Raw genomic sequence first — 26,182 nt, 5'->3', positions numbered from 1 at the left:
ACACTATAATAATCGAAATTTGTTCCAAATTTCATACAATCTGTAATAGGCAGTCACCTAAATCAACATTTCAGTAGCCTCGGATTATCAATCGTCAATTAGTACCGGGCGCGAATATTTGCTTACCTTATGTGCCAATCTTCGGTCAATTCCGTATATGTCCGCTGCATACGTCATATTTATGTTGCAGACACTTGACGTTACACGGCCAATCAGAATGGTGCACGTAAGAATTATCAAGCTTTCGTTTTTTATATCTATATTAATAAAGCAGTCTTACTTGCGCAGTGGAACATAGAAGGCGCATTATTGCTTGATTTCGCGGGCTGGACCCGTTGCAGGCTTCGCGTTTATCTTACAAACATTTGAAAACGTTGTGTTGTGTTCATAAGCAGAAATAAAACGTAAAGAAATCAGAATGAGACTCTGTCTACGTTTACTTGTTTACGTTTATCGTGTATTGTGTCTTGACGAACTATGCGACAGTTTCCCGGAAAACGAACATACGAATAGTAGGGCGGACAGACGGACTTACATCTTTAATAACAAAACGTCGCAAAGGTAAGTTAAGAATTTACACATGTGGCCACAATTTATTCATTTGGAACGCTTTTATCGAATTAAAAACGTTTTGACATGACTCCAAAATGTAATTTATGTTAGCTTAATACCCTGTTTTATTAAAAAAAAAAAACTTGATTTAATGTTAGAATATTACACTTGACCTTAAAAATAATATATACGTTAAGTTTAATTAACATAAGTTTTATTTTGATATAAATTATTGTTAGCAATGAGAATCACGCCGATAATGTAGAGTTTGTTCATAAAGCACATGGGTATGCATGAAATAGGCAAAAACGTTCGTCTACAATGCATTATTACGCAATAAACTATTTGTACACACATATATAGTTCATACATAAGGTATACGAGAAAGGCAATGTTTAAAATCTTAAAACGAAATGTTCAGAACCCTGTTTTAGTAGAAGTGTTTCTTATAATACCCCTTTTTATCGAACAATTTATTCAAATATTACACGGCCAGAAAATGCAAATTATAAATAATGTCCCCCCAATTTTTTTTTTCTAAAAAAAGGTTTCTGATAAAACAAGTATCAAACTATCACGTGAGAAACATAATATCAAAAAGTTCCGAGCGAAAAACGCACACATGAGAAAACTACGATAAGGTCCATTTTTCTCCATCGAATGTGAATTCCATTAGAATTCGTGAGCAAAAATATCTTGTTGTTCTAGTAGCTGCAAATGATGCCTTTGCTCTCACCAAACAGCTAACAGACCTTCTCGCAGGTGTTTTGAAGGGAATGACCCTGTCGGAGGTCAGGGGTTCCTGATTGGGCGCAATTGTACACTGTCTTTGGGTAGACGTTTAACCTGGAAAACATTTATTAGTTATTAGTATATTTTTCAAATACCTACATACATGTATCATAACTCATATACGGTAATTCCGAACCGCTATGCCGTCTATGTTGGAATGCAAATGCAAGTCTTTCTCATGTACCCTTCATGGGGATGACATATTTGAAGTTTCAATACAATAAAGATATGACAACATCGTTCGCTGTAATAACTTATGACATTTTATGTAGACTGACAGAACCACCGCAAACTGTCGTTTAACTGTAAGTATTCCCTTTCAAAGCAGGGTTATATATACAAAAGAAACCATTCGAACTGATCTTTCACAAAAGATATAATTCTAAGATGAGATAAGATGATAAAAAGTTCTTATTAACGACACTTTGATCTACAATGAGGGAATTAAAACATTATAAAAATGAAAATCTAGTAGAAATGACGCATTTTAAAGCGTTTTATGCAATTTGAAGAAGATCACTTATGTTTGCAAATTTGTTTTAAGCAAATTTATTGCTTTTCGATGTTTACAATGTGATTCATGTGTAAATTTATTTGATGACACGTAAAGTGATATTATGCGCATCTAACAGTATATGCTATGTTTATAGGTGTCTATCGCAACCGTTGTTTATTTTTTGTGTTTTCACTTCATATACACAAATCCGTTCATGCAGCATCAACATACTGAACTAATATCCCGGAAAGAGAAAAATGATGCATTTGAATACAACCGTACTTTCGTGTTGACAACTGATGACAGAAATGATTCGATGTACGATGTGAATCTAAATTTAGTTTTAGTGCAGATTTGTTCATACAACACAGTTTTATTTTACGGATCATTTTAATTTCCTGCAACGATATCTATTCATACGACACACGAACACTAACTGCGATCCGGCTTAGAGGACTGGGGCAGTCATGTAAAATACCGAATATAATACATATTTTTTTATAAACAACTGGCATCAAGATCAGTTTTAGATAATTTGTCAGTTACCATATTTTAACTAACTCTTTTGACCAATTAATTCTTTTCAGCTCAATTCAACAGTGAAAAATGCGCACAATATCACTTTAAATCTGCAGTAAACTGACCAGTTTTGGGGAGATTTTCAATATGCGAATATATACGAACAATTGACCGGTTGGAAGACGATTTTGTTATAGAGAGAATCTGGTTAAGAGTTTCTCCACCGTACATTAAATTACCCATACTGAATGACCAAACTAAGATTTAAAATGATAAGCTATCTTTCTAAATTGTGTGATGGTAGGCTGATACGCATTACTTGTTAAGAAGCGACATTGAGCTTGTACTTTTCTGGTCTATATTTCAGAGTAGATAAGCCATTTAAAATTTGATTCTTACGTCAATATGTTTTGCCTTACATTATTTTCTTTCCATACTCGTTTATTAATGTATAAACCGAACAAACGGCTCAAATGGATGTACGGAACGTATCTTTTGATTCGACAATAATCAGAGCCAATAGGTCATACAAATTATGCAACTCAGACAACCCACCAAATGCCTTCATCGCAGTAATAGATGCGTCTGGGGTTCTGCATGCCGTTGAATGTGGACGCAGCGGCGATCGTGTAGGCGCCCATGTTTTCAACGTAGAACCATTCATCGACCTCGTGCATGGGGAGCTGCAAGTGCGTCGCGATACAGTCAATCCCATCGCACGTTGGTCCCCACACGCTGCTCTCGAAGGTCATGTCGTTTACATCCACGTACTTAAGGGACAGAGTAACTGGACGTTACCGTAAATACAACTATATTATCCATATTCAGTGTAAATGTACCGAATATAATTTTTATTTAAAACCATCCATGTTTTGTCACCGGATATTTAAAAGAAAAGAACACTATGTTTAAATGAAATGCCAAAGACGTGACTTTTACCAAAGAACATCATTAATATTGTGGTAAGGAGGAGACGATGCGAAGGTAATCCCCTGAATATCAATTTGAACCAAGAGAATGTACAAAGTCGCGACTAAGTCCGAAAACCTATATATGCAGAGCGAAATATAATAAAATATTTTTTTTAAACTAAGATCGCCTTTGTTTCGACGTTACCAAAAGTACAGTATTTGATAGAAATGCATAACATGTGAAATGACTTTGAATTAGTGATTTCCGTAAAAATATATATTTTTGATATGATTAATGTTTGTTAAATATTTGTTTCGCGCGTAATTCAATTTAAGATATAAAAATATATCATCATAAACAGATACACTGCAGGTATGTACAATGCATTCTAAGTTAAATATTTATGTAGTTAATTAATTTTATTTTCTTAGGCAAAACAACGAAATGTGTTTACTAAGCAAACGTCAAATGCGAAGTGCAATATATACAATCAGTACCTTCAGTGGCTTGATTTTAACTTCGGCCGCGTGATCATATAGGAGACAGTTGAATGAGCCATAGACCCCGTCGCTAACGAAGTACATTACTACGGGATTGATGAGCTCCCCATCTGAGAGAAAAATACAATTGTGTCACTTGAAACATATAATCCTCAAATCAAATACCGTTAATAAAACTTAGAACTATGTAATAAGCTTAATATGACTAATAGCCAACTGCTCTGTCAGCTTGCTGGAAATGAAACGTGTCTGTACATCTTCACTTAATGATGAAAATATTAATGTTTAAATAACCATGTGTGTAATGTTAACGTGTTTTGCTGCAAATTGAATTCAGAAAAAACCCAGATCGATTAACAAAATGACTATAATACACACCGTCCCTGCAGAAGTTAAATGCTACGTTTTGCCTGATAGAATGTCAACAAATGTCACAAGCATTAATTGCAGAACAAAACAAGAAATTGAGTTAATTTAAAAAAAATCAGTATGCAAGTTAAAACTGTATCAACTTTGTTCAACTTATCTTTCATCAAAATACATTCCCGTTTTGCAGAATACCAACAACGGTTGTCAGCATTTATGCATTTTTACAAACTATGATCTACATATTATCATGTCTAGCCTGCTAATGTGTTCAATTCATCTGAATCCTTTTTTTCACAAGTGTCAATACAGTTCTTAACCTAGCTATTAAATGCACGTATACGTTTAATGAAAATACAAATAATAAATTAAACACCTACTGTTATCATGCTGGTGGCGTGTCTCAATTCGCTTGGAAATGATGTTGACCGCGATTGTGAAAGCAGAGGCCACCATGTAGCGGCCTGGTTCTGCAATAAGGTCAATTCCTTCCTCTGCTGGGAAATACTTGTCCAGAGCCATATTCACAACGTGGGAGAACTGGAGACGAGACATGTACACTTTAATATTATATCATTTATTTATTAAGTTGATTTAATATAAATCGCAAATCGTTTAGATAATAGTTGGAATTATTTCAAATTTACATGTAATAATTATTATGCAAAATGAACCAAAGTTCATATTCAGAAATCTTTAGTTTATTAACACGTAAAACAAAACTATTTCCAAAATGTAGTTTTTGTTTAAGTTATATTTGCTTGATTACAAAATAAAATACCCAATGCCATTTTGCCCACTCCTGTACATCGCGTACAAAGCCTATGATACAGGCAATACAAAACAAAGTTCCATCGCACAAAATTGAGCTTCAAATTGTCTCACACAACTTACAGCATCAAATGAGACTGACGCACCGGCGTGGCCTGGAAAGCCGCCTCCGATGTCGAGCAGCGTCATGTTAAACCCGAGGTCGCGTCCCTGGTCAAACACCATGCGAGCTTGTTGGATGGCAGAAGCAAATGCTTCTGGCTCCTGGCATCCGCTTCCAACGTGGAAACTTACGCCTATGATGTCCAGACCGAGGTTCTTGGCAGCGCGCAGGAGATTGATGGCCTTTTCGGGGTTTACGCCGAACTTTATGCCCAAATCGCACAGGACTTTGAAGTTGCTTTGCGGCGAGATGCGGAGGACCAGTCTGAAAATGCAGACTTTTGTGTTGCGTAGTTTAAACAAATACTGCTTTGATTGCAGAATCATAAAGGTTTGTATTACATTTGGATAAGTACAGATATTCCTAAGTTTCCTAGAGGCAAACACACTGGACACAAAAAGTATTGTAGACTTTTCCAATAAATGTCTTCCCTAGCATATGAACTTTTCAAACACCTAGGAGAAAACAAGTGTTTGTGTGTTTAAAAAATATTAAAAGTTTCTGTGAATTGAATCTCAAATTCAAATACGTATAATGAATCACTGTAGAAATTTAAATAAGCCACCTGTTACTTAAGACCAAATAGAGTATTGAATAAATATTTTTTGGGAGGAATTGTTTTAATTCTACAAACTTACTTGGCAGTGGGGAAGATACGTTTCACTTTATTCAATTCGGACTCATTGTCGAAAGTCATTTTTTCGACGTTGCTCTTGGCAGCAAAGCGAATCATGGAAGACTGCTTGCAGGGGTTCGCATATATGATGCGTGACGGGCAAACACCCATTGACAGGACCTTCTGAATCTCCGACTGTGAGCACAGAGGTGTGAGAGAGTAAGAATAAGCATATCCTTTTTGAAGTTATATAAATGTAAATAGGATCTTTGTGTTAAGTTGTTAAATACTTGCCGTTCTATAGGAACTTGGATAACTTTAAATATTATCATCACCATACTCTCAAAATTTCAACGGAACATATAATGTATACACATAAAGGACATACCTTGCTTGCACAGTCGAAGTTTGCCCCCAGATCAGCAAGTATTTTCAGAACTGCGGAGTCGTCGTTGCATTTCATCGCTACATAAATAGTAAGATAAATTTTGCTACAATATGTTGTAGACAACTTAAAAATATTGAAATTAAATATCGTGTTCCTTTAGTGATACCAGTTGAAAAATGAATTATTTATATATCGTAAAACTTTGCATACAAATGAGTAAGTTTCTAGAATTTCAGACTTAAGGTTCTTTAACACTTGCATTTACAAACCTGTAAAATCCCCTTTGCTGTAAATTGTGTCAAAAGCATATTTCCAGTTAATTTTGACACATAAAGCGTTTCATTTCAATCAGATTATATCACATAAACTGTGATAGTCAAGACGAGTGAAAAAAGAGCATATCCTATTAAAAAATAAAACAATACATGTTTAAGACACACCCATGCTCTGTTTGGTGTTTAGATAAATGATAAAATTCTATGCTAGAAAGTACAGGCAGAAAAAACGTGAACTCACCATAAAACGGTTTGATGCGTGGAAACGTTCTAAACCAGTCATTGTATTTGTAGACGATGTCCCCAAGGTTACAAGCGATGAAGGAGTCGTCGCTGTCCTTTGGAATATATAAAAGCGGAGGATATTCACAAATTGAGCTTGACGCTTTGGTCTGTAATATGGAAGGCGAATGACATGCCAGAAAACAGCTCAGTGCAGTTAACTATTTCTCATTTATTATCATTTAGTTTCATTCACTTTTCCTTACAAAAGACGTGCAGACGTCATCAATAAAAGTAAAGTTTAGTGACTTTGCAAAAGACTGATATAAATGTGTTTAGTGATTAAGAAAGTTAGAAATTGACAGTCAGATAGGAACATTCCTATATTGTTAACACCTTTTAGCTAAAACTGAAACATCAAAATCGTTCCGGGATCATTATAAGGCAGGTGTGGCACACGTTCAATCAATCGTACTACCAAAGACAAAACTATTAAATAATGTTTCCGGTTGGTAAATACACCTGAAACTATCTAGTTTAGTATATACAGAATGCATTTATGAACCCAAATATTTTACAATTATTTTAACAACCTCCTCATTTTTTATGCTTGATGGTTTAACTGATCAATATCAGTATGCTAAATACACTCCCGCTGAACTACGTTACAATGAGAGGTGCGTCTGTACGACAACTCGATACGGCGTCATAATTACAACGGTCACAGCGTCTTGACAGTTAGAGACATACACACGCGTTTACACAGGTAAATTCTTTGTTTAAACTTACACGTAAAACGGGATATGGTATTTATTTTCATATATTAATGTTTATTTACTCGCTACCTAAGCTATCGAGACATTTTCTAGCGTGAAATCATGATAAAAGAAAGAAGTTCAAGCTCCAAACATAGAAAATCCAATAAATTCGTTGTTTCTGGCTTCCAGTTTCTGTCACGGTGATCATTTTCCATTATTTGTATCAAGTTCAATCTGTTACAAACATGTGATGCCCATGTGTATACTATTATTGGTGATTTCTATCCGATTTTGCAATATAGTTGTAGCATGTCAACTCCGTGCACATGTTACGGTATTTTCTCTTACGACTAATACATGTTAAGGTGTCTTCTTTACAGCGGGAAGTCAAATTTACAACCATGGAGATTTTGGAGGCAGTCTACAGTTTTTTTAGCCCTATTTTCGCATTGGCCCCGGTTAATTTTCTGAACTTAAGGTGTATGGCCTAAACACAATTTTTTTTTTTTACTCCAGAAGCTGAAATGTAAGTATAAATGGTCAATATTATTGTAATTTTACTTGTTTTCAGTAATTCGAAACTAAGTGACCTGAATTTTAGTAAACAACAACAACATGCTGAGTGAGAAGTAAACACATGTACTTCCTGCTTGAAGCAGCCGGCATTTGACAGCTTTCAACGGTGGGTTTAAATAAGTTAGCAGTGCAAAAAAGTTCAATGGTAATGACCCATTTTGTTTGGGTCAGTTTGAAAGCATTTGCTGTGATAGTGCAAAGCATGTTGTCGACAGTGTGCGTATTGGTACCCGGAAAGTTAAATGTGATTGCCGGGTTTATCTAAAAATGGGGTTTTTACGGGCATTTTACAAGAGCCGCGAAACGGTCTAATTTACCCCAGATATCAATTTAAAGAGCATTTACTGCATTGCTGTGTGCTTTATTTTAAAGCTGTTGATAAGCTGCACTAAATATTGTCTGAATATATTTTCAGGTTGTGACTGGAGGCCTTGTTTTGAGGGTGTTTTGCAGACAAGTGGTTGTCGGCCTGGGTATTTTCAAGAAAAAACTGTAGACTGCCCCATTTCGTTCCACGATAGTAGCATTTTGGACGTGAGTATGGAGGTCCTCATTGATTGCAACAACAACAGTTACTAATTACCTCAATTACTGTAAAGAATTTAACAGGAATGTGGAACATATTTCACACATCTGAAGTGAGGAATTCAATAACATATAAAGGTCATTTAAAAGCAAGACTTCATTTGGGTAATATTTATTTGTATTTCTTTATGGCTTTTTTTAATCAATCAGTAATACAATTTTTAAAGATTTGGTACATTTATTTTTAGATACAATAATAGTAAAAATATTTAATTAAAGACTAAATTAATATTAGAATCGCAAATTCATTAATATTTGTGTAGTTTTTTTAAAAATAAATCAGTACTACAATATTTTACAAGACTTTGAACATTTGTTAATAGCATTAAACTAAATTAAAGATCTTCTATTCATTTAGTCTTTAAATCAACATTTATAATTACTATTTTTTTTTAATAATTGCACCAAGTAATTAAAAAATTTACTATTGATTTATTTAAATCGTAAATTTACTTTCAATAAAGTTACATTTTAAATTCAATCTTAATTTTTTTGGTTTGGTACCTAAAAGTATTCTTTTTAAAAAGTTCAGTGGTAGCTCATTCATGCCCCCAAATTCTTTACTGTAGGCATTGCATTAATTAATCAATTAAAAATTAATCACCAGTTTGCAAATATATGCCTATGATGTAAGCCAATAATAGATGGCATTAACACCTCTTTATAGGTTTACCTTTATAAAGGTCCATTTTACCGAAACCTCCACAACATTTACTATATAAATGCAATTTACTAAACGTGTTATTTACCGAAACCTCTAGTACACGTCGATAATATATCGTAACCTTAAATATGTTGTAGTAAATGCACTGTAACACTCTCTGTAAGACGCCGTAACATTTTAATTAATCAAAATTTATCTCGTTACACTTACATGCAGTTAATTTTGAGACAGATCTTGATAAGATTGATTTAATATTCTATCTTGCTTACGTTTGTTTGCATTTTATTCTATTTAATGTCAGACTTCGAATTATATTCCAATGATTTTATGAGCTGTCTTTACAGGCCTGTAAAACTTCCATTTTATCGATACCACAGGAATAAATTACACGGCAAGCTGTGAAAGAGGAACACACTATCCGTATTTAAATAAACATTGGCATACACATACAATAACTATTCGAAATTACCGTTATTTACCATTTATTTTAACAACGACCCGTATCGTCAACAAACTGTGGAAAGACGCCGTAACCGTTGTAGTTATGACGCCGTATCGCGTTGTCGTTCAGACGAACCTTTCATTGTAACGAAGTTCAGCGGGAGTGAAATATTTAATAGGTGAAATATGCTACCTTTCACAAATATTAAAATGATGACGACCCGGCTATCAAAGTCAAAATTATGCTCAACTTTTGTTTGTTGTTATTCTGGAACGTTAATATATAAACTACTGTTCAAATATATTCGCTTGCTTGTAAGCATCACATTAACATAAAAGTTTCAAGTATCCATTAACCATAAGTATGTGGTTAACCATAAATAAATGACCCACTTACGCTTACATATGACAATGGAAATTTTGGGCAGTTAAGTTGCTGAAGTTGTTCCTTTAGACATTTTAAGGTTATGTTTTTATTGTATTTTGTTTATATGTGTTATTTTTTGCCTAGCATTCTGAACCGTTTTACTAAACACAACATTCTTAAGGTAAAGAAACATAATAATTCGTTTAAACACAATAATTGATAATAAATGATTTAAGAATCTTTGAAGTGACTAATGGGGGACAATGTCCAGCTATAAATGCGTATAAAGTTATTATGTGACTGTTAAAAATAGTGTAAATCAACGTTACTGTACTGGAAAAAGGCAGAACCGCGGGTAGAAATGATCGTTAAAACATTGAAACGATTAGAAAGTATCACGCGTTAAGAAAAATGAGTCTTACATGTCTTATGATTATGTTGTTCTTATGTTACGTCTTAATTTAATTCTTATCTCTTGTATAACATTTTAATGTTCTCTCAGTTTGAATAAAAAAATATGTATGTATTCTAGCTACCCCCCTTTAATTATTTATCGACCGACATATGTTTTTGCAACCTAGCTATATATATGCTTATTATATATGAACTAAGCTTGAAATTTACGTGAGTACCTTATGGGAAATTGAATAGGTGTGAAAAAAAGGATAATTGAATACATCGCAAAAACGTGTCAATACGAGATTTTGTGAAATCTGACATTTAATTTATAATATTAGAATGAGTATTCATTGATTTGTATACGTAACTAGGCACTACTTATTGTAAAAAACAGTGCTCCCGGGCACGCTTGAGGGAAGTCGCTGTCGAGGCAGTGATAAGAAAATCTGGATGGACAGTTTGAACGATAGATGTTCCTCCCCATGAATGAACTACTCACAGCAGCCCACAGCGTACATGATTGATGGAGGATCACTGTGTCGTCATCCCTCTTTTCACCCAAATGGGTGGTCAAGGGAATGGTAATCATTAAATGATGACGACGATTGCTTGATGAAAATCGTTGTCTTCTTATACGTTTATTGAAAAACAGGCGCCAGCAATTTATCCGGCGAACTATTTCGATGCCTCTGGAGTATTGATCACAATTTATACAAATAATCAATACCAACTTAACAACTTTTAAACTGAACTGTTTCAGCAAAACAAATCAATCATCAAGAGGCTTACACAGCATTTAATTATTGCCAGAGACACATTTTTTGGATCAGATATAATATAAAAGATTAATTCTTAAGCTGAAATGCTGTACAAGCTTTCCAAGATGACTCTTACTGGTTTACCAGTTTGACTTTAAAATATGTACATGTTTGCATAATTTGCAAGCCAAATGAAACATAAGATCAGTTGATATGACTCACCTCTAATTTGCAAAGGTCTACATATTTTGAAATGACCGAGGGAATTGAATGATCGGTCTGATGAATATCAACGACCTGATCCCCAAGATAATTGTTCATGATTTCTTCGTAGAACAAAAGAAAGTTGTTATATACAAAGTCTGAAATGGAAAGAATGATTTAATAGATGTGTGAAATAAATATAATATCAAACGGGCTTTAAGCCCATACACATGGATTGTAACAATACAGATTTAAGATCAAAATCCCTATGTATTCACATATCACATGGTACCATGATATGGAAGGGTTTTCTCCGCCAGTACATGCATGATTTTAAATGACACATCCATATCTCGTTTTTGGCAATTGTATATTGCTTATTCAACTGCATTTGCATTATGTGACTTAACAACTGTTTTTTTTTATGTTTTGCAAAGGCAACGTTCACAATTCATCGTTCATGTCTAAATGGGATTGTGCCATTTACCATATTAACTGAACAAGAGACCTATGTGTTTGTGGGTTTAAACAAAGCCCAACTGATTGCCGTCGAAACGTAGTTGGGGTTTTGGCATGTCCAACATTGAGAAAAAGACAACTTCAGTATTGGAAGGATTGATTTGGGAAAGGTCATTGTTGAGGATCCTTTCCATAAAAGCATGGTCATGTGAGGTTACTGAAAGTGAGCTGTCATCGGCAAACAGTTTTAAGTTACTAAGTAAGTTATCAGAGCCTCAAACAGATCCCAGCTCTTAGGGGTAAGTGGTTGCATATGCATGCATTATTTGACACGTCTCGTTGTTTTAAAGGAATAGGGCGCGAGCTATCGATTAAGGGGCAAAAACTAACAAATATTGTTTGAAAGTCTGTACAAGATTTATTCGGGTTGACAAACGGACTCGAACTATTGTTCGGTTTTCGACCGACTGTGAGTTAACGGCTGGACAGAGTTTTTTTAAGTTAACTTTTTTTGAAAGGTTGTCCAATTGCCCATAGGAGGATCAAGGGATGCTTTGGATTAAAGCTATTTTTGACATTTTGCGGCCCGCGAAGACAGGTCTATAATAGAGTCTAGTTAATGACCTTGTTATGATTCCAATATCAGAGGGTGGGGATTTTTTTATGGCTCTTTGTCAATTTTTCTCTCATTAAACATGATTTTATATATTTATTTAAATATATTGGGCTCCTAAAAAAAATATATATATACAGTCGAAACTGACCTAACGGCCACCTGAATTTACCGGTCACCTGCAGACAACGGTCAGTCTTGAATCCCTCCGACGAAATACACTCTATATTACACCTGATTTAACGGCCACCTGTCCATAACGGCCAACGGCCACTATATTCAACTCCGAAATTCACGTTTGAACTGAAATCAACGGTCACGCGTCAGTCGTCTCGAGTCGCAAAAATTAAAAACACTACACATCATTTGTCCGTCTATTTTGCGGTAAAAGCGTTTGATAGCGGTAATTGCCTTTGATATTATAAAAGCGGCCCGCTGCGAATAAACAAATAATAAGGTGTTGAGAAGGTTTGTTTTCCGGGGATAATTGTGGAGGTTTCTTCAACAGAAAATATGTCAGAGTTTTTGACACGTTTAAAGTAATAATCGATAATTAAAAGACCGCTAATTAGTACATTGTACTTACAACATTGGGTATCGACTTTAAAATAACATTTTCGGATCATTCTTTAAAAGAGCTTTCTAGTGTTCACAACACTTTTAAACGCAATCGGAATAATATATCACGGAATAACAATGAGTGGTAAACGTAAGTTCCTCACATCAGAGGAGCGAGTCAAGTGTTTGAAACTGTTTGAATCTGGAAAAAGTTCGCGTGTAATAGCAAGTGAGCTCTGTGTTGGACGTACGCAAGTGCAGAGTGTGCTTAAGCGTGAGCAAAAATTATGGAGGAGTATGAATCGAATGCAAATGTGAGTTTGAAGCGTTGTATTTATATGAGTTTGTTGAATTAAAATGCTTTTTGTGTGATGTTTGCATACGAATTAATTTTAACAAATTTCTTTGCGTCTTTTTCTTTGAATTAGAACGATACAATTTCACCGTACTATCGGTTAATGAAAGCAAATCCGCTTTTTAGACTTGTACGGACGTGACGTCAACGGCACGTGACAAGTTTTATTTACCGAATGATCGAGATGCATGAGTAAACAATTATACTAGCGTTGATAATGTCATTGCTTTAGTTTAATAACAATATGAAATTATATCAATCTATAAGATATTATTCTGTATTATTCAATTTAAGTAAATTCTGTTATTATGCTTAGTTAACGGCAATGAGCATTTGTTTGGCACTGTATGCAAACGACTGGGTGGGGTAACGACATAACAATACTACCAACTGACAAACCATCTTAAAATTGTGATCCGAATTCAACGGTCACCTGTTGACAACGGTCACTTTCGTCAATTCCCTTGACTGACCGCTGAATTCAGGTTTGACTGTATATACTATCCAGGGTACGTTACTTCCACCTGTGATCACTAGTAAACAAAACATACATAAAACGTACATGAACAACACAATAATCATCAAAACCAACGGAGAAACACGCGTATATTTCATTCAATTAATGCATCGAAACTCATGTTTGGCATACAAAATTTGAACTACGAAGACAACTGTAAGCTCTTTCAAAAAGTTCAGTTATTTATCAAACGAACGAAACGATTTAATGTATAACAATCAATTTAACCAGTAAATAATAGCGACCCTATAAGCTTTTTAATATCAAGTTGAAAGGAAGAATATGGTCAAGCTGGTAAGGGTTTTGTAAGCATGTGCATCTTTGTATATGACTATGTTGTTATTTTTTTTTGTCTCATCCGTCCAATATTAAGTATACACAAACTTTCTTTTAGCCACTTATTCTGTATAAACCATTTTGTTATTTTAATAGGCTGATGTATTTTACTTCTACCTTCAAGAACTTTGCTTTATTAAGTATGCAATCACAAGATTGGACTACCGAATTACCTGTATCTTGGCATACCCATCTTGTTAACCTTTACAATAAACTGTCATACTGTAGAGGGCCCTTCGATGATGTTTGTATAACTCTAGGCCAAATCCATTTGTTTACATGTACTTCAAACTGTCTATTATATGTAATTGTTTGTAAATGAATGTGTATATACACTAAAATATGTTTGAACTAAACATGTCTAGATGCCGAGAATTTGAGGGAGCATCCCAATGTCAATATTTTTGTTGATACAAATTAAGGTACGCTGCTGTTGATTAAGGTAAATCTTACGTTCATTGTGTTATGAAAAGGCATTAACGAACTATTAAATAGACTAATTTCATCGCATGATTCCCAGTTACAGCGTCGGTCTGCATGATATTGAAACGTGCTTTTGACTGTTGATGATTTCCGGGTGTACGTTAGATAGCCAGTAAGCCACATGAGCCAAGTCCACAAGAAGCATAATTTTTGTCTCCAGGTTGATTTAATGTATACAACCACGTGCTATACAAAGCCATGAAAGGATTACCCCATGATTCATGAACGTTTTGATTCATAAATCAATCGATCAAGGCATGCATCTATCAATCAATTAATCAATCTACCAAGATCTATGAGATTCATGTCTTGAACCGGCCTTAAGATATGTCACTACAGTTTGTGCGCAAAACATAAATTTCAATGTCAACAAAATGTCCAGTTACAATTCCAATTTGCTCAGTTTTGTTAATAATTAATATGCTTTGTGACTGACGTACAGAGACCAACAGAGACGGACACACGAAAGTACCAACAGGTACACGTATTAAACATGCATAGATTCGCTTTTGTACACAAAACTAGCATGCTTCAAGCGTTTTACTGACTCGCAACGACAAGGATCTTGCGACAAAATAGACAGTATTTTATTGGTTAACACATGCCGTTGGCTGTAATAATGGCGATATTTCTGCTTATCCACATTATATAAATTAAACAGTACGAATTGTTATGTCGCTTAGTGCTTATTGATTTTGGCATTATTAATTGGTGGTGTACTAGTACAACTTGTAGTTTAATTACTAGTGTTAATTGTAATTTGCAAACTATACAGCGATAAGAACGTACATGAGAAAACATGATACTCAGTTGATCGTTTTCATTTATACGCACTATAATATGTGATTATTGTAGAGGCCAAGAACTAAACCCAAACTGCCACCTAGCATTACATGGGCAAGCCTATATGAAAACTCCGATGAATAACCCTTTTCACCCAGTAAATATAAACTCAACTAAATTTTTACTTTTTATTAAAGGACCTTATAACATAAAAACATAAAAAATGGTTCTGGCATATAATGTCTCGACTCCAAGCAGCAAGGGCCACCTGCGAACATGGCAAGCCCAAACTAACTGCAAATAACTAACTGCACAAATAAATTGTATATGAGTGCTGACTCCGGGTGACGGCCATCAGCACTCCCAACAAAATCATATATATTTTCCCCAAAAAATGTGCCAGGTAAAAAGCGTCCATCCGGCACTGATTGCCATATGGCCACCCAACAACACTGACCCAGCGGCCCAAATGCCCCAACCTCGAAACCAGCTGGGCCAGAGATGACGGGTGGCCACTGCCAAAGAACTTTGGCTGCAGGGCGGACGGACGCATGCTTGGAGTCGGAAGCAGTAAACTGTAAACACAAGGCAAAGATATGAATAAAAACTAGCAGCAAAAATGCATAAAACCCAGCAGAAAAAAAAAAATGCATAAAAACTAGCAGCAAAAAATTGCATAAAAATTAGCAGCAAAAAACTTTCTTTTTTCTTTTTTCATACATATGAGTAAGAAAAATATGCATACACACTAACTGCAAATTTCTATTTTTGGACTTAATAGCAACACCAACATACATAATGTTTGGGATTTAAAATTGTAAGAACCCCCAAATTTGTGCATCTAGAACTTCAGTAATGGATTGGTGTATTATGCTTTATAAATTTTTCAAGCCCTGCAGACATATTAGAAAGAAAAATATCTGTACCCAGAGTTGACAAGTGGACTCCGTCCTTCTCAAACCTCAAATTTTCCAAAGTCAGAGTTGGCCAAGTAATGCCCTCCACATGCCAAAGCCCTAGATGAACCATGACTATTAAGGCGCTTTCTTGCTTTGTCCATAGCAACTTTATTATCAGAATATCTCCAATTTGACCTTGGAAGCACTGCAGACCATACAATCTTAACACTTGGAAATATAGACAGTATAGTCCTGAATAGCTCGACAATCAATTTTCGAAGGTCCACCAGTGACCGACGACCAAGATCATTACCACCTAAATGTAACACAATATAGTCTGGAGAATTACCCACATTGGCAAGCGAAAGAAATTTTTTTCTTTGATTCTGCAAGTGTTAACCCACTGTACCCTTGCCACCAGATGATGTTGGGTTCAAGGCAGAGGTTGGCCCCTTCAGGTCGTAATCTTGCTGCTATGAAGGCTTGCTTGATTATTGATGAACCCAGTATCCAGATGGTTTTCCCGAAATACAACTTGGTTTTTGTTAGTCACATGAATCTAACTATATGAACCATACCTTTTTAATGGGGGTTATTTATTAGGCTGGGCATGACAACAGGAACAGGACGAACATATGTTTGGTAGGCATTGGAAGCCCATCTGCCTGCCTGTTTAATGATCTCCACTGAATAGCCTAGTTGGGAAGCTGCAGTTGCTGCTCCAATTCTGAAGGAGTGGGATATGTAAGACCCATAATTTAGACCCAAAAGAGAAACCGTTTTCTTAAGAATAGCAGAAAATTGGTAACGAGTAATTGGTTGTTTGTTAAAGTGCAAAAACAAGGGACCAGGCCCTTGCAAAATTCACTGTTTGACCTAGTAATTTTGAGTGCTACCCCCTTGCCCAACTGATCAGTTTTTGAATGCCTGATTGAAATGATTACCCCATTGTGATCAAATTGTAAATCTTCTATTGCCAACACCGCTGCCTGTAAAATACTATAACCTTTTTTAGGAACAGCTATTTCGCCCACTCTTAGAAAACCGAAAAACGCTAGCATAAAAGCTGCAGTGAACAGTTTTGTTTCGTAGACACTGGAACACACAATATTAAGTTTGCTTACTTTCCCTTGCAGTAACGAGAGGGTAATTGGAAGCCTATTATCGTGTGTTTTCTTATCTTTTTGCATTCCTTCCACCATTTTTGAAACAATGAACTTTTTGGTAGGGTCAACAACATCAAGCAGCTTGCAATGAAAAGCTATAGAGCTTAAGTATGATTTTGCTGTTTTGTGGGATAGTTTCTGTAGGGATAGCCATGCTACAAATCGAACCACCTGTTCAACTGTAGGCGGCCGGGCATCTGACAAGCCGTATTGCCTTTTAAACTCAGAGAATCTCTCTAACCCAACGATGTATGCCTTTTTTGTATTAGCAGCAAGGGAATTGTCTAGCAATCTATTAGCCTCTTGTTGCAGATCATCAGTAAAAACTCCGGCGGGACGGATTCTGGACTCGCTTGTGCCTCTGGTGCTAACTGTTGTAACCTGTGAAACTGTTTACGAGAAATTGCATCAGCAATGTAATTGGACTTTGATGAAATATGTACTGCTTTAAACACCACCGAGTATTTCATAACTAACAACACAAATGTTCTAACCAGAAACATCAAACGTTTCGACTTGGAAGACTGTTTGTTGATCACTTCTACCAAACCTAAATTATCAATATGAAACTTAATCTTCCTGTCCCTCAAAAAGACCCCCCAGAGCCATATTGCCAACAAAACAGGGACCATCTCTAAAAATGTTATATCTGATAAAATAGGTTGGCCTTGCCATTGAACAGGCCATGGGCAATAAGCCCAATTTCCTCCAAAATAACAACCACAGCCAAGAGTAGCACCACCTGCACTATCAGTGTAAAGATGAATGACAGAGTTATCCAACCATACTTTATTTGGAATATGTACAACGCCATTAAAATCTTCAATAAATTGAATCCACATCAGGATGTCTTCTCTCATTTCACCATTAACTCTTATCTTATAATAGGACTTTTTTAAGCCACACATAGCATCATAAAATCGGCGCAAGAATGCCCTACTTGCTCTTACTGCTTGACTACAAAAACTCAACTTCCCAGTCAAAGACTGCAATTCTTTTAACGTAAGTCTCTTTTTTACTAGACAATTTTGCAAAAGCTTCAAAAGTTCTTCCACTTTTTTAGCAGGTACTCTAACAGTCATTTGCACAGTATCTAATTCCAGGCCTAAAAATGTCAGTACTGTTGTTGGGCCGACCGACTTTTCCACCGCAACTGGGACTCCCATTTCGGTGCATACTTCCTCGAAAGTAGAAACTAGCATGTTACAATTATTTGACCCAGCTGCACTTCCAAAAATAAAGTCGTCCAAATAATGATCTAAAGTTTGAATCCCAGTTTTGAAACTTACTAGCCAATGTATAAAAGTGGAGAATGATTCGAATAAAGCCGGAGCAATAGATAAACCCATTGGAAAGCATTTGTCAACATAATACTGGTTGTTGAACTGAAGCCCCATCAAGTGAAAGTCCCCTGGGTAAATAGGCATTAAACGAAAAGCCGATTTAATATCTCTTTTTGCCATCATTGCTGACGTACCTAAACTAAATAACATGTCAGCCACTTTGTCAAATGATGTATATTTAACAGAAATGTCTTCCACACTAAAACCATCATTGACACTTGACCCATTGGGATACGACAGGTGTGTAATTAACCGCCAACCCCCGTCTGGCTTCTCTAAAATGCCTAATGGACTTACTTTTAAATTGGAAATTGGTGGGACTTTGAAAGGACCTGAAATTCTACCTAAGGAAATCTCTTTGTCAAGTTTCTTTTGGACTTCTGAAAAATGCACTTTTGTTGAAACCAAATTATTCGCTGAAAAACCTAGATGTGAACCCTTATAACCCAGCTTAAAACCTTGCTTGAAGCCATTACTGAGCACAGAAGCTACTTCTTTATTTGGATATAACTGAAGATATTTAGAAATCGTAACAACATTGATTGGCGACTTGCCAAGAGACCAAACTGAGGTATTAGTATCTGCTAAACGGGCCACGGAGCCCCTGAATTGGGCCTCTAGGTCGGAACGTGTAAGCTCTAGGCCTGTATGAGGTCTGGGTGACAGCCCCCCTGACCGACCCTCCTCCCAAGGAACTGGTGTTGCGAGGCTTGAGATGACATACCCTGGAAGGATGGTCGGAACCACAAATCATACAAGCATGTTTGTAATTGCAAACTGACCGTAAGCATCTGGTATAATTGAAATCATAACATTTTCTTACAAAATTCCCTGTATCATGAACTGGCTGCCTTGGAGGCCCCATACACAACAGCCAAAGCTCCATATCAATCATTGCCCACGAATTCGCTGGGTTATTACCCATTCTCAACCTAAACTGTTGATCATAAGATCTCCAACCCTCAGTGTGTCTGGCTGCCCCCAGCCTTATAGTGTGCATATACTTTAAGAGATCTTGCATTTTAACCGGATGAGCACTTAAATAAATGCTTAAGAAAATGAGGAATGCGTCAGTCCATTTAGCTATATCCACAATGCTTTGTTTCATGTTGGGCTTTACCACTAATTCACCCGAATTATTCAAAACCAAATGTTTTCCTAAATCTTCAGGAACTACCGGGGCCTCCAACAAACATGCCAGATCTACATATTGGCCCGATATTATTTTGTCTTTAATTGACTGAGGAACATGATCACCTAAAACAGACTGAAAACTAGGAATCATGCCTGGTAAAAAAATATCCTCACTAAAACCATTACCCGATTGAACAGCCGGATCTGGCTGGCTTGCTGCAGGCTGCATCTGGTCGCCCAGTTGTTGACTGAGAGGCAGCTGGTCGGGTTGATGGCCGGACTGTTGGTTTGAAGACCATTGGCCGAGTCGATGGCTGGGGGTGAGAGGCAGCTGAACAGGCTGTTGGTTTGGAGGCAGCTGGACAGGCTGTTGGCTGGGAGGCAGCTGATCGGGCATTTGGATGGAAGGCAGCTGACGGGGTTGTTGGCTGGTGCCAGGTAGGTTTTGGCTGGGATGCTGGTGTAGTTTGACCGACGGACGGCGCCTTTTCCGGTTTCGCGTTTCCATGTGTGCAATAAAATAAACAATAAAGATAATAAGTAAATACCGAAAAAAGCCATATTTGGCTTATAGCTAACCCACTATAATAATTAACAAACCTTTTAGAGATTTATTGCATATGAACTAAAACGTGACTCAACAAACTGTCTTGGTAATTATAAATAAATGCGCCATAAGACCACCTCTTAACTGCAGTAAGTACCGACTATTGCCGCATTGCCACAATTAAGTTCCTTTTACTATTGCTACATAAAAACCAACAGTCATTAAAAGTGTTTATGATAAACCTGAACATAGTGCCCGCCCTAATTGAATCTGAAGCAACCCACTCTCCAGAAATTGAATAATAACGCTAAATATATTTTGACATTTTTTTGCTGACCAAAAGTAATATGTTTGTTTAACACGCCACGGGAATTCCTTTATTTCGATTGAAATTTACCCTCTTACTGCCAGTGAGATATTAGCCTATTTTCAGAAAATAAGTATAACATGGTTATTTCACTGAATACACGAATGCATATCAACTACGTTTTCTCATAAAGCTTGAAATTGTTTTTGCTCTTACTACATTTGCTTAGATCAGACGCCATGTGACCGATCCACTTTTTCCCCACCACTGTACAGAAATCCGTAAACTACGGCCCGTAAACTCAGCATCCATCATAAATATCACAAGAATTGCTAAGAAACACCTTTTAACTACCGGTTTCTAACTTTATTTTACATTTCTAATAAACGTTTACTAGAATAGATTAGAAATAATTAAAGGAGAAAATTTACAACCTTTTATTTGTGTAGATAACAATGAGAAAGAAATTTTAAATCTGTAAAATTCGCTACTTCGGTTAAAAAACACCAACAATAAGAAAACTGAAAAACCAGCCCAGCAGTGGCCCAACAATAAACAGGTCTATTATTTAGTAATAGACCATATTAACATTTGTCAAGGAACGACAGATGCAATAAAGCTAGAGCATGTGCAACCAAGTGATGATAAAGGGGCTCAAAGGCCCACGGACATTGCAGTATGTTGGTTACGAATAGCACACTACAAAATGCGTTTGTTCTCGTATATAAACTTGTGCGAGTGTGATATATCAACATGGAGTTTTCATTAAGCAATATAAAATTGTCTTCAAGTCATATGCAATTATCATTTAGCAACATGAATAGCTTGATAGAATGCACTTCCATTCCAGAAATGCGTTTTTTTTCCTGTATATGAACTCTTGTAAAGATCTGTCTAACCTCAGAAATATATATGTAATTGGAAAACAAACATAAGGAAACCAGTGGTATGTAACATGCACATAAAATAATTTTAATTTGATAACATATGTATATACAATTACATATGTGCTGTCTACTGAATCAATGGTAAAAATTCAAACTAAAAGTTACCTTTATAACTTATAAAACACACGTACAGGTAGCTAGATATCGCTGTGAGCATTGTGTAGGAAATCATTACTATACAAATGAAGCACATCTTTAAGCTAGAACTAGATATGCAAATTTAAGATTTATTAAAAAATATGTACAAATAATTTATTGCTCAACAAAGGAATATATTTGTGAACTTCTTGAAAACATATGTGTAGTGAAGTATTGATTTATTGGCAGTTCAAATGCTTACACGATTTACATTTTTCCTCTAAACTACCTACGCATTTGCATATTTGCCTGGTAACGATAACACCCAAACAAGAATAATGAAGATCGTGTATGAATGCAAATAAATGCATATCTGGTTATAAATTGTGTGGTTGATTTACTTTAACACAGAAATAGTAACACAGTATACCCATGAAACCCAGGCATTTTGTTGTATTTAATTGGTATAAAACGTTGTCGTTTGCTATACTATATGGTTTCTTATAATTTACTATTGAAAAAAGCATACCTGAACATATTGTGACTAGTGTGCAATTCCTTTTAAGCAATACCCGCTTTTAAAGTACAGTTGTTGTCAATGCGTTAAAGTACAGGTATTACGTTTTTCAGCATAACCACATTAAGATCATACCTAACCGTTTAAACTTTTGTAGTTTAATATAGGTCAATAAAACACATAAAGGAATTTACCAATACCGGTATCGTTTTTATCAAATCATCTAACCGTATAATGATCTTACAAATTCAAATGAATGGTGGATGTTCAGTAAAGCTTGAATTTTTTATGGTTAATTATTCAACATAATTCTTTACGGAATACTGATCACATTTATATGGCTAGTATATAAGAAATATTAGTAGTGTATATTTTGCACGTCTCAGCAATTTCCAATCAACCATGAAATCAATCTTTAATTCACTAAAAAATTTGTTAGCATCTTTATTCTTTCTTCTCCTTCATATCTCCTTCTAATTGATGCACATAATTGCCAATTAGCATAAGCTTGTTCGGTTTCTTAACGTTGGTTCGCTTGAACTCTTTATTATCTATTTTAATTCTGTCAAAATCGGTATCTTTGATGCTCATCGCGGTATTCATCGATGTTATGATGTTTTAAAATATCTTTTCATTATTGCTTCATTCAATGAACTATCGACTTGAGTTCATCTGGGTGCTTCATTTCAAGTGTACTATGTCGGATATTACACAAGTTATCATTTTACCAACCTGCCACCTATGTTTAAAACCCCTGACACGGTATCTCCAGACTTTGAAACTGTTCAATGATCTACATAATTTGTGTTGCAGTGTATTTTGCATACTGAGGATTACATACATTGATTAGATCTTGAGAATCCATAGATATATTATCAGCTGCTGTATGTTAACTATCTCGTCTTTAAAACGTACTAATTGCTTGTGATAATGTTGCACCTCCGTAAATCGCTATCCGATGATACGGCGTTAGTTTTATCGTACATGCTTAAAGCCATAGATCATTTTATTAAAATAAAATTTAATTTCACTTAGCGTTGCTTCAATATTCTTGTTCATACTATTCATTACTAAGGTGTCTATGTATTGCATCTGAATTTCATTCTTTTCTTCATCTATTTCTTTTTTTTAATTATTGATATAATTTAATATACAAAGTCACTGCTATATTGATTGCATACTTTCGGCAAACTTTTCATATAATCTTCGATTTACTTGCGTATTACTTATCAACATTGAATTATCATCACCCTAATCATTCTCATCATCTTTATATCCATCCTCACCCTCACCTCATCATATTCATATTCATCCTGAACTTCGTAAGGTTTGTAACTGTCACTCATTTTATATAATATAGTCATGAAAGTATATATATATTAGGGATGGCAAACCTAAGCAAATCCGTAACCGATTAACCTGTTTCGATATTCGAGCGGCTGACCGGTTAACCGACTGTCTTTGTACCACATAAATTGTGCGTTGTGAGAAAACCATGCAGGCATGTGCGTACAGTGTCGTCCAAGATTAGCCTGTGCAGTCCGCAAAGGCTAATATTGGACGAAATTTCAACATACACTGGATTTTCGTTAAGCAGATACTTTTCTTTGATTTTCGTTTATAAAATGAGTCTTTGTTTATATATCGGAGCTCTGTAGCACCGATGTTCAAATCTTGCTATTAAAGGCGTTTAATGACACACTTCAAATAATGTGAACATTTGCGAACACGTCCCTTTTTAAATTACACAATAGTATGATATTGATCACAGTGGTATGATGCAATTGTGGTTATAATAATACTGAAATGCAGTGACATGCCACTGATGCTGGTACGGCTGCTGATGTTGGAACTGCTGCTAATGATGATGATATTGATCATCATGACACTGCTGAAATTGATGATAATTAGGAAAAGGAAAATGAGAACTATCATTATGATATATAAATGCAACTTATTTTTATTTATAATAGTTGACTTTCGAAGTTGCGATAACACCAAAGTGCAGTGCTATACTTAACTATGGCATTGGCTATGTTCGAGTACACAAACCTACTGAGTAGTATTTGATCCGCATCATGCGAAAATGGGTCTTATTCGACATATGTAGCTCCTGACCAATTAACACATTCGTTTGGTCTTGCCAGGAGCTACCCTGTACGCCAATGAGACCACGAGACCTTGCGTGACTGCGCCGGCTGCTCTGGAGCAACGCTGGCCGCATATGGCATAGGACCCATTTTCATATGACGCCGTTCAATTAGGATTTTTAGGGGAACGATTACTTTTGAAGGCACGTATAGCCTTACATGAAAGAGAATGAGTCACGTTTTGACAAGTCACATAACATAAAATATACGCATTATGTATTATAAAATAACTGGCCCGAACATTTAAGTTTTCCCAATAGGGTTTCTTGTTGTGGAAACGCGTAAACATTCTTTAAAGCGTGGTATTTGAAATTCAGCGTTAGTCCGTTTGCTAATGGCATACTACAGGAAACGTGTTTTTGATCAAGGAATGATACATAAAGCGTATTTTACGTCAAATAAATAATAAATGAAGCGTGTTTATCTTAATGGGATAATATATGATTCTTGTTAAAAAACAACTTTATTTTTGTTGCATACATTTATTAGTATATATATTGGATTTTTTTTCGATGTTATAAGCTCTCAAAGTCCAGGGGTTCCATCGCTTTTGTATTGCCAACAATAATATCCTCCCAAGATTGTGTAACCACTGAATAACCAATATTTAAAAAGGACTTATTTTATCATATAGTCAAAATGTTTTATCGGTAAGTGTTTTTCAGGTATTACGTTGCTTTTGAACCTAGGTATATCAATGTTGTTTTCTGGTACTTTATCCACTTCTGTCTGTATGTTTGGGTGAGGGACAATAATTTATTTAAGGTGTTGAAGCTACTAATGACGCTGGCAGTGCGTGTAATGCACTTGACGTTGCAACCTCTTTTTTGCGAATACGTGGAAAGGAAATATTAAGTTTTTTTAGACGTGATTTATTTTCAACGTGTATTTCAACGTGATTTTAGACATGATTATAGACGTGATTTAAAACGTTATTTTAGACGTGATTTTCAACGTGATTTTCAATGTGGTTTTCAACATGATTTTGAACGTGTTTTAGACGTGATTTTAGATGTGATTATTGACGTGATGTCAGACGTAATTTTAGATGTGATTTTAGACGTGATTTAATATATGACTTTCGACGTGATTTTCAATGTTATTTTCGACGCCTTACGTCGTATTTCTCACGTCATCTTTTTTATTAACGATAATTTATTTACCACTTTATGAAACGATAAAATGGCATCATTACGTTCTGTTGTTTGGCCTCAACTTTACATATTTTTATTTAAGATCGTATTTCTTCTTTTCATTTGATTCAAGTTATCAAGTTCGCATATAATAAGTGAGAAGTCTCCATTAAAACATTAATCTGTTATTTCCTTTATAATAAAATCATTTATTGAATTCAACTTTGCATTTGAAAGTGTTTAAAATGTTTCATGCTTTCCACTTTTCTTAAGGATTTTGTTTTTGTTTTTACCTCCAAAGATAGACAATAGTCCTTCACATAAGAAAATACCTTCCATCACTATTGCAATTGGCTCTGAAATGATATTGTAAACCATTGTTATCCGTATCGCTTTTTTGTATGTCCATCGGGGTTGATGTTGTTTAAGTAAAAAAATTCTTTTTGTTTAGAGCTTTTTCAAACTCTTAAATAGTTTTCAAATTAATTGAATTTTTTCATTTTTTTTTCTTATTTATCAACATCGCTAAAACG

At 35.4% G+C, this 26,182-nt stretch overlaps 2 protein-coding genes across 2 annotated transcripts in view; both read right to left on the bottom strand.

Moving 5' to 3' along the window:
- Positions 1-749: 749 nt before the first annotated feature.
- LOC127873715 (ornithine decarboxylase 1-like) overlaps positions 750-26,182 on the bottom strand; it is a 33,929-nt gene continuing 8,496 nt past the window's right edge. The window contains exons 2-10 of the mRNA XM_052417673.1: positions 11,343-11,482; positions 6,592-6,688; positions 6,076-6,152; positions 5,710-5,882; positions 5,032-5,335; positions 4,518-4,677; positions 3,769-3,881; positions 2,915-3,129; positions 750-1,398 (exon numbers count right to left, since the gene is read on the bottom strand). Coding sequence (XP_052273633.1) covers positions 1,296-1,398; positions 2,915-3,129; positions 3,769-3,881; positions 4,518-4,677; positions 5,032-5,335; positions 5,710-5,882; positions 6,076-6,152; positions 6,592-6,688; positions 11,343-11,441 — 1,341 coding nt within the window. The 5' untranslated portion in view covers positions 11,442-11,482 and the 3' untranslated portion in view covers positions 750-1,295. The remainder of the gene's footprint in view (positions 1,399-2,914; positions 3,130-3,768; positions 3,882-4,517; positions 4,678-5,031; positions 5,336-5,709; positions 5,883-6,075; positions 6,153-6,591; positions 6,689-11,342; positions 11,483-26,182) is intronic.
- LOC127873728 (cell division protein ZipA-like) lies at positions 16,379-21,406 on the bottom strand. Its single transcript, XM_052417700.1, has 2 exons — positions 20,157-21,406; positions 16,379-17,054 (listed from the first exon to the last, which is right to left on the bottom strand). The coding sequence occupies exons 1-2, from the start codon at positions 20,476-20,478 to the stop codon at positions 17,023-17,025; spliced, it is 354 nt and encodes a 117-aa protein (XP_052273660.1). The 5' UTR covers positions 20,479-21,406; the 3' UTR covers positions 16,379-17,022.

This window comes from Dreissena polymorpha, chromosome 3 (genome assembly GCF_020536995.1).
Source record: "Dreissena polymorpha isolate Duluth1 chromosome 3, UMN_Dpol_1.0, whole genome shotgun sequence".
Taxonomy (NCBI): domain Eukaryota; kingdom Metazoa; phylum Mollusca; class Bivalvia; order Myida; family Dreissenidae; genus Dreissena; species Dreissena polymorpha.
The sequence above is the reverse complement of the archived record's forward strand: the minus strand, read 5'-3'. Positions and strand labels throughout refer to the sequence as shown.

Bases quoted from the DNA above. Each gene is read 5' to 3' on its own strand.
- LOC127873728 (XM_052417700.1), bottom strand. From the start codon at position 20,478: ATGGAAACGCGAAACCGGAAAAGGCGCCGTCCGTCGGTCAAACTACAC. The intron at 17,055-20,156 runs GTAATGGTTTTA...CCACTCCTTCAG, and splicing joins AGATCCGGCTGTTCAATCGG to AATTGGAGCAGCAACTGCAG.